At 40.4% G+C, this 16,018-nt stretch overlaps 1 protein-coding gene across 4 annotated transcripts in view; it reads right to left on the bottom strand.

The window, feature by feature from the left end:
* LOC121453243 (ubiquitin carboxyl-terminal hydrolase 14) overlaps nt 1-12,344 on the bottom strand; it is a 42,311-nt gene extending 29,967 nt beyond the window's left edge. For 3 of the 4 annotated variants that reach the window (XM_041659779.1, XM_041659780.1, XM_041659781.1), the window contains exons 1-4: nt 12,114-12,344; nt 6,846-6,991; nt 4,941-4,973; nt 537-641 (exon numbers count right to left, since the gene is read on the bottom strand). In XM_041659779.1, coding sequence (XP_041515713.1) covers nt 537-641; nt 4,941-4,973; nt 6,846-6,991; nt 12,114-12,129 — 300 coding nt within the window. In that variant the 5' untranslated portion in view covers nt 12,130-12,344. The remainder of the gene's footprint in view (nt 1-536; nt 642-4,940; nt 4,974-6,845; nt 6,992-12,113) is intronic. The other variant, XM_041659782.1, reaches the window with a different exon arrangement.
* Between the last annotated feature and the right edge of the window lie 3,674 nt (nt 12,345-16,018).

Here is a 16,018-nt window from a genome sequence, read left to right as displayed (position 1 = left end):
ATCCTCAGTACCATTAAAAATATATATATATATAAACTGTATTTAACATGGAAGGTATTAAGAATTTAAATATCCTATCATTTAAACTTCTCTTTGATCCTGTTTTCTCATAAGTAGTAAATATTTCAATAGAATTATCTTCCCAATACATATCTACTATATGTCGATATATGTATATTTGTGTGTGCATTATATAACACCTCCATCTGTAAAAACAGTCTTTAATATTTCATAGCTTTGAAGTATAAAAGCATAAGCCCTGAATTAGGAATGTTACATTTAATAATAAATAGAAATTAAGCTTAAGTTAAAACCACATGTAAATGAAGGAAAGCTATAATAATCAAAGTATACAATATCAAGGAACTCCTGAGTTTTATGATGACCTGTCTAGGGGAAACATTAAAATTCTGCTCATTGCTAGCACACATCAATGTTAGTAATTAAATCAGAGCCTTTAGATACTACTTTCTGGAAGGCATCTTAATAACTGTCCTTCAAAAAGTAGTGACCCAACATAAACTCTGGTGTCTTACAGCAGTTGCTAACTGTTCTTCTGTCATGTCTTCTACGAAGACAGTTTTAGCTGAGGGTTCTTCTGGAAGAGCATCTGCTGACCCCATCATTAGTACAGTCATTCCCTGTTACAAAAGAAATAAGTTCATGAAAATACTTAAAAGTTGACAATGTTATGTTCAATAAAGGGAAACTCAAAAGAACTCATACTTCAGCATGGTTCTACTAGCCAAAGAAAGGTAAATCTACATAAAACAGATTCATGGCAACCTAGCCCTGGTGGTAGCTGGAGGGAGTGACTTTAAATGGGCCTGTGTTTCTTTAGTAAGATGAGCAAACTTAGAACCTTAAGAACATCTATGAGCTTGGCACCACAGCACTTGGGAGGCCAAGGTCTGGGCACCCTGACTTCTAGTCCAGTCTGGTCTCCACAGTTCCAGGACATTTTGAGACCCTGTCTCAAAACAACAACAATAAACCAATGACTGGTCCAACTGGAAACCCACACTATGAAAGGGAGCCCATACCTGATACTTCCTGGATGGCCAGAAACCAGAGGCTGGATAGTCCAGAGACCCAGGACAGAACCAAACATGAATAAAGGAAACATGAATGATTCCTAATAATATTCTGTTATGCTCCTAGATTGGTACCTAGTCCAGCTGTCATCAGAAGCTTCATCTAGCAACTGACGGGAGAAGATGCAAAAACCCATAACCAAACATTAGGTAGGTCTCAGGTAACACCAAGCAAAGGGATTTTAAGAGCCAGAGAGGTCAAGGACACCACCAGAACACAGTCCACAGAATCAAAGCAAGGCTCATAGGGGCTCACAGAGACTGATATGAAAATCAGAGAGCCTGTATGGGTCTGAGGTAGGTCGTCTGTATATATGTTAAAGTCGTGTAGTTTGGTATTCTTATAGGACTCCTAACAGTGGAAATAGAGGTGGTCTTTATGACTTTTTTGCCTGCTCTTGGGACCCTTTTCCTCGTACTGGGTTGCCACATCCAACCTTGATATGAAGGTATGTGCCTAATATTTCTCTAACTTATTATGCTGTATTCATCCCTGAAAGGCCTTTTTTCTAAAGGGAAACAGAGAGATCTCCATGAACTTTTTATAACACAACAGCAAAGCAATACTACACCATCACTAAGGAAACTTTTTCCAAAGCCGTCTAAGGAAGCAAATATTTAAATATGCCAATAATCAGTAAGAAAACAGGAAGGAGTATTAAGCTAGGCAAGACGGCACACACATATAGGTTATAATTCTAGAACTTGGGAGATCTGCAAATATCTGGCATGGGAGGTCTTTAAAAGTTATCCTCTAGGGCTGGAAGATAAATGCAACAGGTCTTAAAGCACTTGCCATGCAAGCATGAGGACCTAAGTTCAAATCCCCAGAACCCACATAAAACCAGACACAGTAACACTCATTTCTAATCCCAGTGTTTCTAGGCAAGAAGACACGGGAAAACTCCCAGAAGCTCAAAGGACCAACTTGCCTGCCTTACACAGCAGCAAACAAACAAACAAACAAACCCTGTCTCAAACACAGTGGAAGGCAAGAACTGATCAATGTTCTCCCCACTCCCGTGAAAATATCCTCACCAAACAAACATAAAAAAAAAATCTCTTAAAAGATTTAAAATTAATCACACCAATTCCCACAAGGTTTTCCTGGTCTAAAAGAACTCACTGGTCAATGATTTCATATATGTAAAGAACATCAATCTTTAACTCACTCAGAAAGGAGAAATTTTTCTCCAACTCTCTTAAAGAGCTCAGCATAATTCTGCCAATAAAAATATAGACTAGCGGGGCTGGAGAGATGGCTCAGTGGTTAAGAGCATTGCCTGCTCTTCCAAAGGTCATGAGTTCAATTCCCAGCAACCACATGGTAGCTCATAACCATCTGTAATGAGATTTAGTGCCTTCTTCTGGCCTGCAGACACACACAGACAGAATATTGTATACATAATAAATAAATAAATATTAAAAAAAAAGCCGGGCAGTGGTGGCGCACGCCTTTAATCCCAGCACTCAGGAGGCAGAGGCAGGCGGATCTCTGTGAGTTCGAGGCCAGCCTGGTCTACAAAGGGAGTTCCAGGACAGGCTCCAAAGCTACAGAGAAACCCTGTCTCGAAAAACCAAAAAAAAAATAACTAATTAATTAATTAATTAAAGACTAGCCAGGTGTGGCGGCACAGACCTCTAACCCCAGCACCAGGAGGCAGAGAAAAGAAGATCAGTTCAAGGCCATCCTCCACTACAGACAGAGTTCAGGCCCACTCTGAGCTACTTGAGACACTATCTCTATAAAAATGAAGATTGACATGCCTCATGATCATACATATAAACATCCTAAATAAGAAACAGAACCCAGCAATACATTAAGGAGGTAAATATGTCCTCCTCCCAAACGGTCACAGCACTCAAAGTGCTGTCTGTGAAACTCCACTGGCACCTGAGATTCTTTCAGAAATATTAACTCACAAATATTTTCACAACCAGGCCTGGCGGCACATGCCTTCAAGCCCAGCAGATGAATCTGCGAGTTTAAGGACTACAAAGAGTCCATGCCAGCCAGGACTAGATAGTGAGACCCTGACTGATGTTCTGTATTAGAACAAGAAGAACCATGAAGCTGCTATGTCCACTGAGTGGTGCGAGTGCTGCAAATGCTGAGTCAGAACGTGGGTTAGGGACTTCTCTCAATTTCTTACTGTGTATGAGTAAGTCTGTGTGTACCACATGTGATGCTCAGAGGACAATTTGCAGAAGTCACTTCTCTTCTACCATGTGGGTTCCAGGGACTGAACTCAAGTTTCAAATTTAGCTGCAAAGATTTACCATGGATCCAATTGCCAACTCCCTTTGTAATTACTTTTACAAGAATGAATATTTTTTAATATCTCAGTTTTAATGTCCCAACATGCTAAATATCAATGGACAAAACCCATAACAACACACTGAGGTTTATTGCACATTTTTTCTTTGACACAGAGTCTTATTCATTATGTAGCTCTGACTGATCTGGACCTTCCAGAGATATACCTATGTCTGCCTCCAGAGTGCTAGAATTAAGAGCATTTATACCATACCAAACAGACACACACTCTTCATTCTATTTCTGAGGCTGAAGCAAGACTGCCTGAGCCAGTTCAGAGCCAACATGGGCAACGTTTAGAAATACTGGGTTGTAGGGGTGGGTGAGACTCAATGAGAGCACAGTTGGCATGTACCTCAGTGGTGAAAAGCTTGCCTAGCATGCACCAGACCCACAGTCCCATCCCCAGCACCAACGACAGAGGATGGGTGATAAGTAACAGTGAAATTGAACAAAGCATTAAAAAAAAAATCAGATGATCATTTTAACAAACAGAAAAATTAACAGTCATTCATAATTTTAAATTTCAGTGAATTAAGATAAAATGTCCACTCTCACTGTTTTCTATTTAACAGTACACTAAAAATTCTAACAAGAATTTAGGAGAAAAAAACAAAACCGGAAGTAATGACGACTAAAAGGGCGAGAGTAAACTCATCATTTGCAGATATTGTTCCTGTGTATGTAAAGACCTCAAAGCAATCTCCAAAAACATTACTGGAAGAATCAAGTGTTAAAATCACAGAATAAAAAAAAATAGAAAAAAGAAAATCAATTATATTTTTAAACACTAGTCATGAACACTAAAAAACAATTTTTAAAAATATTGTTTTCAACAGCAACAGAATATTAAATTCTAGAATGTGGAGCTGGAGAGATGGCTCAGCAGTTAAGAACACTGGCTGCTCTTCCAGAGGACATGGGTTCAACTCCAGTTCCTAGGGATCTAACACTCTCACACAGACATATATGAAAACAAAAGACCAATGCACAGAAAGTGAAGATGAATAAAACCATTTATAAAAATTCTTAGAATCTAACAAAGTCAGGCAAAGTCTCTATACCAAAAAACTACAACTCTGCTATAACAAAATACCTAAACAAAATAGGAAGCATACCATACTCAAAGACTTAGTACTCAAATGTAGATTCATTCTCTCTAAATTGACCTAAAGATCTATATAATTTTCAAACAAGGTCAACCTGAAGAAAATGATTTCTTCTAAAATTACAAATGAACTGAAAAATATTTTAAGAGGAAAAGTGTAGAGAATTCACAGTACCTTATTTCATACAGACTTATTTGCTTTTGTTATCAAGACCACATGATACTACTATAACTTTAAGCTACTAGATCAATGAGACAAGAGCTCATAGACAGACCTGTATTTGATTTTCAATAAAACTTAAAAGAATTATAAATAAATGATGCTGAGTAACTAAAAATACACATTTAAGAAGGGCTCTTAGGATTTATTTTGGTGAAATAACAGGGTCATTTCATTGCAATGAGTGTTCTTAATACTTACATTTTTTATTTTGATGTTTCCCCAGTCATCGTCCTATTTCAAAGACAAACAAAAATGTTTAACCACCTCTGCACAATTATTAAATTTGAAGCTACCTCAAATTAAAATTTACATGCCTGTCCCAAAACTAGAAATTCAATCCAGACCAGCTTGACTTTACATCACAAACTTCGATGTCTTTTAACTTAAACCTCTCTGATGCTCTGTTACCTTAGTTTTAAAATATTAATAATATACATTGGAAAGAAATGGAAAATCATAAAAGTCTGGTATAGGAGATATACACAATAAATGTTAATTATTATTAATCACCGTTTTAAATTAGTATTTTCTGCTATAGTCCAAAGTAAACTAAAGGACACACTCAGCACAAACTAGTTATCCGAGTCCCTGAAGGCCAAAGATAGAATTTAGGAAGTAAACAATTCTCCTCAATATCTATTCCTAACAAACAGGGCAGGCAGGCAGTTCTTCCAGAATGTCACATCAAACCCAACAAAAATATTTTTCTGCTATTCTATTCTTATGTGGTATTATAAACAATAAAAGAAAAAAACTCATCATTTTGTGGCCCCTCATCAAAGGCTGCTAATCTTGAACTCTCATTATAGAGTTTGTGTGATCATTACAGAGGAACAAGAGGGGAAATAGCTTTTCTCTCCTTTTAAATAAGCATTTTTATCCTCCCATCTCTAGGTGGAAGTTAGATAACAATGAATTTTTTTAATGTGCATTAGTGTTTTTTGCCTGTATGTACATTTGGTATGAGGGGTTCCAGCTGCCCTAAAGTTACAGACAGTTGTGAGCTGCCATGTGGGTGCTGGAAATTGAACCCTGGTCCTCTGGAAAAATAGCAAGTATTCTTAACCACTGAGCCATCTCTCTAACCCCCACAACAGTTAATTACTCTTCTTTTTTCCTTTTTCTTTTTTTTTTGGGGGGGGGTTGTTTTGGTTTGGTTTTTTTGGTTTAGTTTTTCAAGACAGAGCTTCTCTGTGTAGCCCTGGCTGTCCTGGAACTTACTCTGTAGATCAGGCTAGCCTTGAACTCAGAGAGATCTATCTGCCTGCCTCTGCCTCTTGAGCACTGGTATTAAAGTAATTACTCTTAAGAGAAAAATATTTTTCTTTAAAATGTAGAAAAGCGGGGGAAAATGTATAAGTGTCCCATTATTTGAAAACCAGGGCTTTGATGAAGATGTTAAATTCAATTTCAACATTCATATACATTATAAAAATATATACTATGGTATTTAAAAAAAAACAAATTACCCATACTGTTCCTTTTTTATTATTCTATAGTTTATGTGTATGAATGCATACCTGGTATCTTGGGAAGTCAGAAGAGGGCATCAGATCCCCTAGAACTCTAGTTACAGACAGTTGTGAGTCCCCAGGTGGGTGCTGAGAATCAAATCTGAGTCTTTTGCAAGGCCAACAAGTGTTCCTAACAACTAATCCATTTCTCTAGCCCCTGGTTGTATATTTTTAACACATAAAATTTTCCATCTCTGTACATGAAATTATCAAAGATATGCAAATCCATTTTATGCTAGTCTACAACAAAAATAAACATCTTCATAGAAAAATTCAAACATTATAGGATGCTATAGTCCCGACCACTGGAGGTATCTACTGAAAAAAATTTTAAATGACACTTTGCAATATTATATTTTGAAATAGACATGATGTTTCTCACATACAGAACACCACTAGAAAGGGTTTAAACAGGAGGCAGAGGCAGGCAGATCTGTGTGTTCAAAGCCAGCTTGATCTACCTGGGGAGATTCAAGCCAGTCAGGACTACATCATAAGATCATGTCTCCAAAAATGTACATTAGTAATAATCATAGTGTCTAGTATTAATTATATAAGCAGTATTAATAAAATTTTAGATCACTTTTACCTTCAGTGTTCCTCCTTTCACCATAACTTTTTGTCTGGCTGGCTGGACTCCAGTCAGTGCAAAAAGCTGGGCCTTGAACACCATTGGAGGTTCATCAGTATTCAATTCTACACCTTCAAATTTCTCCTTTCCCCATTTTACTGTAACTGTAAAGAAAAACATAATTATTTTTCACTTACATACTTTTAAATTTATAGACCTCAAAATCAGAAAATACTTAGGGAATAACTCTTAAAGGTGAAAATATGCCAGGACCTACCATTTAGGAGATAGAGACAAGCCATCTTTGTGAGGCCCAAGCCAGTCAAGACTACAGAGAGACCCTGTCTCAATCCCAACCCTCCAAAAGGAAAAGTCAAAATATATCCTTCATTGTTTTATTTCCCAAATGAGTAATGTACATGCAATGGACCCAAAACAAAATTTTACTAGATCTAATTTGGTTTCTCATTATATAAATAAAGCTTGCTGAGAGCACAGTTCAGTGGTACAGCATCTGCCTAGCATAGAGATGACATGAGCTAAATTCCCAGCACTGCAGGATAAAAGAGGGGGAGGAAGAAGGGGAGGAGAAGAAAGGGAGATAAGAAAGGAAGGAATGGGACAGGGAGCAGAGGGGAAAGAAGAGACTAACTTGAGAAGTTGATTGATTCATGTCACAAAATTGGTTATTAACTATCATCCAAGTATTCTAAATTATACATCAATAAGTTCTGTATATCAAGATGAACCTCTGATCCCACTGAACTATCTCCCAGAATAAAGTTCCCAGCCTTCAGGATGTGTTAGCTTAAGAACCATTTAAAGCAGTGGTTCTCAACCTCCCTAATATTGTGACCCTTTAATACAGTTCCTTATGTTGTTCTGAGCTCCCAAACATAAAATTATTTTCATTGTTAATTCATAACTATAATTTTACTACTGTTATGAATCATAATGTAAATATCTGTTTTTCGATGGTCTTAGGCAATCCCTGTGAAAGGGTCAAGACCCACAGGTTGAGAATCACTTACTTACAGCAATAGACACTGCTGGAACAGTGAGTCCGAAAGACAAAAGAGATTGTGAGAAAACAAAACAATCTCAGCAAGCGATAGTGGCGCACGCCTTTAATCCTAGTACTTGGGAGGCAGAGGCAGGTGGATCTCTGTGAGTTTGAGGTCAACCTGGTCTACAGAGCTAGTTCTAGTTCTAGGAAAGTCAGGGCTACACAGAGAAACTCTGTCTCCAAAAAGAAAAAAAAAAATTGAGGGAAGAAAAGAATACTGAAAACAGGGTAAGGAATTATAATTCAGGCTGAGTATGTAGTTGCACACTCAGGAAGTGAATTCTTGGGCCCATGAGATGGTTCCGTGGGTAAAAGCCTGATGTTCGGTTTACAAGCTTGATGACCCGCATTCGATTTCCAGATCTCAGTGTAGAAAGGTAAAACCAACTCCCAAAAGTTGTCTTCTCAAAATGTGTGCCTGCACATGCAAACTGGCATGTGTGTATATGTGCACACACATGCACCATTCTTTTTTAAAAAGTATTATACTTCTAAATTATAAGAAAGGTGTATGAAAAATAAAAGGTTGTTTCCCAAACAAAGAGATACTCAAGTGTTCAAAAAAATCCAAAGAAATGTTGGCTACATATGTGAGCTATGGTCTCCCTGCCTCCATTATTTGGGGTTTTGAGGTTTAAGTTTTAGCGTATAGCTGAGACTGGGCTCAAACTGGTAATTCTCCTGCCTCAACTTTCTGAGTACACATGCCTGCAAGCACAGAATTTTAAAAGTCTTTTAACTTTTTATTACATTTTACTTATTACTGAGCATATATGTTTATGTATGGGGTGTGTAAGCTATTGCAAGCATATTAAGGTCACAGAATAACTTGCATGGGTTGATTCTCTCCATCCACCATGTGGATGGGTACTGAGGATGCAACTCAGATCATACAAAGCACTTTTACTTCACTGTTCCCGCCCTACTCCCCGCCACAAATGTTTCTCATGACGGTTAGTGAGGGTATAGAAAAACTAGAATCCTGTGCACAGCTGGTGTGAACATAAAATAGCAGTTGCAATGGAATAAACAGGAACTACCTCAAGAAAAAATTAAGCTAGGTAGTGGTGGCGACCACTTTCAGTCCCAGCACTCAGGAGGCTGAGACAAGAGAACCTGTGAATTGGAGGAGGCCAGCCTGGTCTATAAAATGCAAGTTCCAAGACAGCCAGGATTATATAGAGAAACTGGCTCAAGAAATACAAAAAAAAAGCATGGCTCAACTTCAAATAGCTAACTTTTGAAATATGTAAACAATAAAACTCAAGCAAATATACTGAAAACTGAGTCTTTTCAAAAATGGAAATTTCAAAACAAATTCCAGCTTCTAGAAATCAAAACTTTAATTCCTGACCCAGACTCCACTTCTAAACTCTATCAACAGAGTATGCTAAAGCCAGATTTAATGAGTCCAGAGAGAAGGCTCAGGAGGTAACAGCACTTGTTGCTAAGCCTGACAACCTGGGTTCAATCAGACAATCCACATGGTGGAAGAAGAAATCAATTCCCATGACCACCAAACACATTTTGCATGCACACCCACCTCATACAGAATAAATAAACATTGATTTAATAATAAGTACATTACCCATCTTTAGAGAGAATCTAATATAGAGATGATGTGATAGTTATAATGATGTTTATTATAAAGATTAAAGGCTCAAAGAACAACAATTTTCTTTTTAAGACATGGTCTTACTATATAGCCCTGACTATAATTTGAAGTGTAGATCAGCTTGGCCTTGAACTCACAGGAAGATTCTGCCTCCCAATGCTGGGATTAAAGGTGTACACCACCACACACACAACTAAACAAAAGTCTTGAGTAAGGAAGTATTATTTATTGTTCTGTTTGATCTTGCTTTTTTGAACAGGGTCTTCCTGTGTAGCCTACATTGTACCAAAATTTACTGTCCTTCTGTCTCAGTGCTTCAAATGTTGAGACTAGAGATATGAACCACCATAACCCAACCAGGAAAGATTTCTTGAAGGAATTATTAACTTTTGAATTATCACTGCCAACTTTTGAGTTGAATCTCAAAGCAAAGGTCAGAGAAGTATTCTTAAAACAGACAAGGAAAACAAAAATTTAGCATGAGTTCTGAGATAGCAATAATTCCTAGAGTGTATTAGAAAGTAGCAGAGAAAACTGGAAGCTATTAACAAGGGTGAAGTGGAAAAGGCAGCATATGGCCAGGCAGTAGTGGTGCATGCCTTTAATTCCAGCACTCGGGAGACAGAGGTAGGCCAGCCTGGTCTACAGAGCAAGTTCCAGGACAGTCAAGGCTACACAGAAAAACCCTACATCAAAAAATAAAAAAAAATAAAAAGATAAAAAAAACAGAAGAAGAAGAAGAAGAAGAAGAAGAAGAAGAAAGAAGAGAAGAGGAGGAGAAGGGGAAGGAGAAGAGAAGAAGGAAGAAGAGAGGGAGAAGGGAGAAAAAGAAGAGGGAGAAGGGAGAAGAGGGAAGAAGAAAGAGGAGGAGGAGAAGAAGAGGGAGGACAGGGAGGAGAGGGAGGAGAGGGAGAAGAGGGAGAAGGGAAAAGGAAGGAGAAAAGAGAAGGGAGGAGGGAGAAGGAAGGAGGAGGAGGAGGAGGAGAAGGAGGAAGAAGAAGAAGAAGAAGAGCAGGAGGAGGAGGAAGGGTAGCATATGGCACACTGAAACATACATATGGTCTTTTATGGTAATGTGTAATCCCTGAAAGAGTTAAAGAATAAAGGCTGCTTGGTGTGTTTGATTATTAGACAACTCTAACAGGAGCAGGAAAAATAGGTTCAAATATAGCATAAATTGTAATCTAAAGAGACAAAAAGCAAAGACACTGAGAATACAGTTTAGTGGTTTCTACTTAGCATGCACAAGTTCCTCCTAGGTTTGATCTCCAATAACACAATAACAAGTTGCGTGTGTGTGTGTGTGTGTGTGTGTGCGCGTGTGTGTTTCCTTCTTTTTTGGTTTTTCGAGGCAGGGTTTCTCTGTGTTGGTTCCCTGTCTGTCCTAGAACTTGCTCTATAGACCAGACTGGCTCTAAAATAAGAGATCGGCCTAACTCTGCTGGGATCAAAGCATTACCCACCATATGTGGCCTACAAGTTTTAAAGTAATGTATAATAATAGTACAAGATAAAAAAATAAAAAATAATAATACAAGCTAAAGATAACACAGGACAAATGAAAATAGTATTAGATATAAAGGAGAGGACGCCAGGTGTTGTGGTGTACATTTTTAATCCCAGCAATTGGGAGGCAGAGAGGGGCGATCTTTTGAGTTCCAGGCCTGCTAGGCCTACACAGCTAGCCCTTGTCTCCTGTCTCCAAACAAAAAAAATAATAAAAGAATCCATCCTAAGATTAACTACTATTCTTGGTTCATATAATTCTTTAAAAGCAATCAATGTCTTATAAAGGATGTCAAAGTGGAGAGTCAGAATAATCAATAAACCACATCCATAGGCAACTGGAGTTGCCATATACATTTCTGGAAGCCATTTTGACTAAGAGTAGGAAAAGTGAAGTCCATTAACTAAGGAAAACATGATCCTTGGTCAGTATCTTGGAAAGCCTGAAAGAAAAGACTGCCAAATGCCAAAGAGAAAGAAACAGCACTCGCCAGTATTTGTATTGATCTACCCTTTGAAGCTAACACTATGCTGCATCTTCGCAGTCTAAAGCAATGTATGCTGAAGTTAAAACGAAGCATCAAAAAGACTGATTTGCAGACGGCTTCGAGATAGAACTGAAATTGGCACAAAGGGGGCGGTAGAACCAAAAGGGTGAGCAAAGGGAGCTACTGAAGCAACCCCAAAAGCAGAAGACAAGCAAACCTTATACCCGAGACCTTCCCCCAACTTCCCTCCATGCTCATTTCACTGCTATCATCCAGGAGCTCAAAGCAAGCACGCTCGACCAGCCTGATCTTCTGAGCCCCAGGACACACCTTCACCTTTCCCAGCACACTAGGTCAGCGACAGAAAGTATTCTGCAGAGTCACGACTCTTGAGGTTTTCCGTGTCTCCACCCCTGCTCCCACCCCACCCACTCGGAGACACGGCGGACAAGCTCCCACACGTAGCTGGGCGCCGACTCGCGCGGCGGCTACCCCGCACTTCCCACAGTGGCCCTCCGCGGCTGTGCCCTGCGCGCGCCTCTGCAGGCTGGGCCTAGGCGGAGGCCTACCATCGGCTGCGAGAGCGCGGCGGGAGGGAGGATGGTGCTCACCGGAGTAGAGAGGCATGGTGGGGCAGAAGGGAGGAAACGGCGCGGGAGGCTGGGTCTGACAAGGGCGGCAGAGGGATCTGAAGCAGCTCGTGGAGCCTGCCGGGGACGAAGCACGGTGGTGGCGGTAGCTCCGCTGCGACAAGCCTCATTCAAACCGGCCACTAGCGATGACGCAGCAGCACGCTGTTCGCCCAGGGAGCCGCTGCAGGAGGGAGGCGCTGCACGGGGCAGAGGCGGGGGCCGGGGGGAGGGAAATAAAGGGAAGGGGGTGGGCCAAGTGGAGGAGGGGACCGGGGACGGGGGGGCGGCCGGGGGAGGTGAGGGAGGAAGGCGGGGCCTGGAGGTGAGGGGCGGGCTGAAGTTGTGGGGGCGGGGCCTGGGAAGAGCAGCGTGGCCCGAAGGATGATGGGAGTGCAGGGCAGGCTGAGGGGAGAGGTGGGGCCTGATGCTTAAAGGAGGAAGAGGAGTTAGTTACGAGGAGCGGAGGAGGAAAGAGGCACAGATTGAGGAGCAGCGGCGGGGGCCTGGGGTAGAAAGCCAAGGAGATAGGCCATAGAGGGGTGGGAGGAACTTGGTGGTGAGTAGAGGAAAGTGAGCAGGCCGACGCCTGGAGGTGTATCGGAAGGAGCAAAGGTGGACACTGGAAGGACTGAGACTAGCAAAGGAGTGAAAGTGGAGATCCAGGCCAAGAGGGGGAGGGGGCCTGGTGGGATGCAGTCCACCCGCAGGCCTCGAGGCCCTTGCCCTGCCACAGGTTCTGTACTGTGCTTTCATTAACCTGTCCGTTGCCTTTTACTAACTCATCACATTTCCGGTTTGTTTGTTTGTTTTTGAGAAGGTCTACTTCGAGGCAGGGTTTCTCTGTGTAGCTTTGAAGCCTGTCCTGGCACTCTGTAGACCAGACTGGCCTCAAACTCACACAGATCTGCCTGCCGCTGCCTGGGATTAAAGGCGGGCGCCAACTGCAAGTTTATGGATAAACAAGGCCAGTGGAATATGATCAAATATCAGGGGTATATATAATTTTTATGGGTTTTGGTATTTGGCCTGCGCGTATGTCTGAGGGAATCGGATCCACTGGAACTTGAGTTACTGACAGTCATGAGATGCCACCTGGGTGCTGCAAATTGAAACCCGGTCCTTTGGTAGAGCAGCCAATGTCTTAGCCACTCCCCAGCCCCAATATCAGAGTTTTCATAAATCTTACTAATGTATCCATGACAAGAGAGGAAGACCTTACAATCACATTTGTTAACGGGACTTTATAAACTATACCACTGTTTAGGATGCTTTCTTCCTCTTAACATGAGTTTTGTCTGTCTTTAACACCCCCCTTGTTGCTTCCTCTTTCATATGAACAAAGGCTACTCCTATCAAGTCATAGCCATTCTCTCCTTTCTCCCACTAGTGTCTAAAGCACTCAAAATAGGATACAAAATGAATAAAACACAGATCCTGTCTAATAAGGCCTAGGATAACTCAAAGTATCACCATATGCGTTCATTAAATCCAGGACTCTCTAAATGGAGCCCTTTGCTGGAAGCAACAAAAACCAGAGCTGGCCAGGGATGAAGAAAGAACTATCTGGCTCAGCCTCCTCCCCAAATGCATTGAGGCGTGTGTGGCGTGGACTTCGCCAAGTGGAAAAGCCCCTCAGTGGTTTGCCATAGCTGCAGTAACCAATGGCCACAAACTTGGCCATTATCTTATCAGTGGTGTAGTCAGGAACCCGGGGAGCCTTAACCATAAGGTGTTGGCAGGATAACTTCCCCTGGAAGTACCAATGGAGAAATCTAGTCCTTGCCTTGTCTAGGTGTTACAAGCGGTCCATGTTCATTGGCTGCTAACTCCATCTCTGCCATGGTTATCATGCTTCCTTTGCCAGCTTTTTCTGACTTTGCTGCCTCCCTCGTTATAAGCTCCCAATAATTACACTGGCTTCACCTGAATAATTCAGGCCAATCTTCTCAAAGTCTTTAAACACACAAGTAAATCACTATTTGAAGGTAGTATTCACAAGCTCAGGGATTTATATGTGGACATGTTTGCAGGAGCTTTGTTTTATCTGCAAGATACTTCCAAAAACAAGCATGTAAGATAAAAAAAAAAATCTACTGTCCTTTCTTATAACATCTTTAACTTTATTCCAATATTTTTTCTCTGCTTCATAATTCTTGGAGAAAAAGGTCTGCCTTAAATATTTTAAGAAATACATTGTGTCTAGGACAGTGCTTTGCTTTAAAAGATGTTCAAATATTTTCTAAATGGATGCGAAACATAGTTGAAGATCAATAGAGATGCAGATTGTATCAAGTAAATACATGTTTCTGTGACAAAGAGGCCTCAAAATTCAGCTGTTTGAAGTAGAGGGTTGTGGAAGAGTCAGAGAAGAATGAAGGAAAGGTTGGTGCCACCTATTACACTAACTGAATATAAATGGGGCCGATCAGACAGCTCAGTGGGCAAAGAGGCTCTGAGTTTGAGCTCTGGAACCCACTGATGGAAGGAGAGAGCTCACACCCACAAGTTGATCTCTGACTCCGTGCAGAGAACAAGGGAGACAGAGAGGGACACACCCAGGGCAAGAAGTCAGGCAGCCACTAATCATCTAGACATGAGAAGCAGTGAACGTGAGCTATACAGAATGAAAGAAAGGTAAAAAATAAATAAATAAATGAATAAATAAATAAATAACAAAAACACCAACGGCAAAAAAGAAACAGATTAAGTTAAAGGGGTAGCCAGAAATAAACCTAAACTAGGCCAAGTAGTCATAACTGATAAGAAGTCTCTGTGTCATGATTTGGGTGCTGGTTGGTGACCCAAAAGAAAAAGCCTGATACAACTGGATTCCCAGGAAGTAGAGTTAGCATGGTTGTAAGTCACTATTTGGGTGCTAGGACTTGAACCCACATTGTCAGGAAAAGCAGCCAGTTGTCTTAACTTTGAACTGGCTCTCAGCCCCCTCAGCCATTTTAAACAATTGCTGTTTGTACCAATTAGCATTTAACCAATCTTTTAATATTTACTATCTATTAGCAGTTAATGATGTGTACTATTCTATTTATGTGTATATATAGCAGTTATATTTCCACTTAGATTATGAATAGTTCATTGTACTGATGACTAGTTTGACTAGAGCTTTCAGGATTGTATAATGTTCTGACATACTGCAGTGTTTATATCTGTAGAGTCAACTAGATGACTCAGTGTGTAGAGGTGACTGCACGCAAGCCTGATAAAACCCGAGTTCAATTCCCATATTTCACCAGGTGGCAGGAGAAAACTGATTCCTGAGAGCTTTCCTGTGGCCTCCATATGAGTACCATGGCATGAAAACCTCTGCACACCTCTGTACTCATATACACATGAACACACAAATTAATAAATACTATAATGTGATCTATATTGTCTACTTCATGTCTGCACAATAGTTGCATCTCACTTCTTTATCTGTGTGCTCCCTAGCTCTAGCACAGACCACCATAAACTAGGAAATATATTTATGAATGTTAGTAATGGAATTCAGAGAAGAATTGAGGGATGTTGAAGGCATTTGGGAGTATCAGAGCTGTAGATAACAACAGAAAAAAGCAAAACCGAAAACAAATTCATTAATGTGACAATTACATGTTAATTATATACTCTTGGACCCCTATATGCCAGGAACTCACAGTCCATCAGAAAATAAGGAAACAATATCACACACATGCCTTTAGTTCCAGCAAAGCAGACTGAGGCAGGTGGATCTCTGTATGAGACCAGCCTGGTCTATATAGTTATAGTCTATAGAGTCCTAGGACTATATAATGGGACTGTGCCTCAAAATAAAACAAAATATAAAAAATATGTGGCCAGAAATGGTGGCTTATGCTTATAATCTTAGCATTCAAAAAACAGAAACA

The sequence above is a fragment of the Microtus oregoni genome, unplaced genomic scaffold, assembly GCF_018167655.1.
Source record: "Microtus oregoni isolate MIOR12 unplaced genomic scaffold, Mior012 000011F_ref0000422, whole genome shotgun sequence".
Lineage (NCBI taxonomy): Eukaryota > Metazoa > Chordata > Mammalia > Rodentia > Cricetidae > Microtus > Microtus oregoni.
Note: the sequence above shows the minus strand (reverse complement) of the source record. Positions and strands in the feature narration are given on the sequence as shown.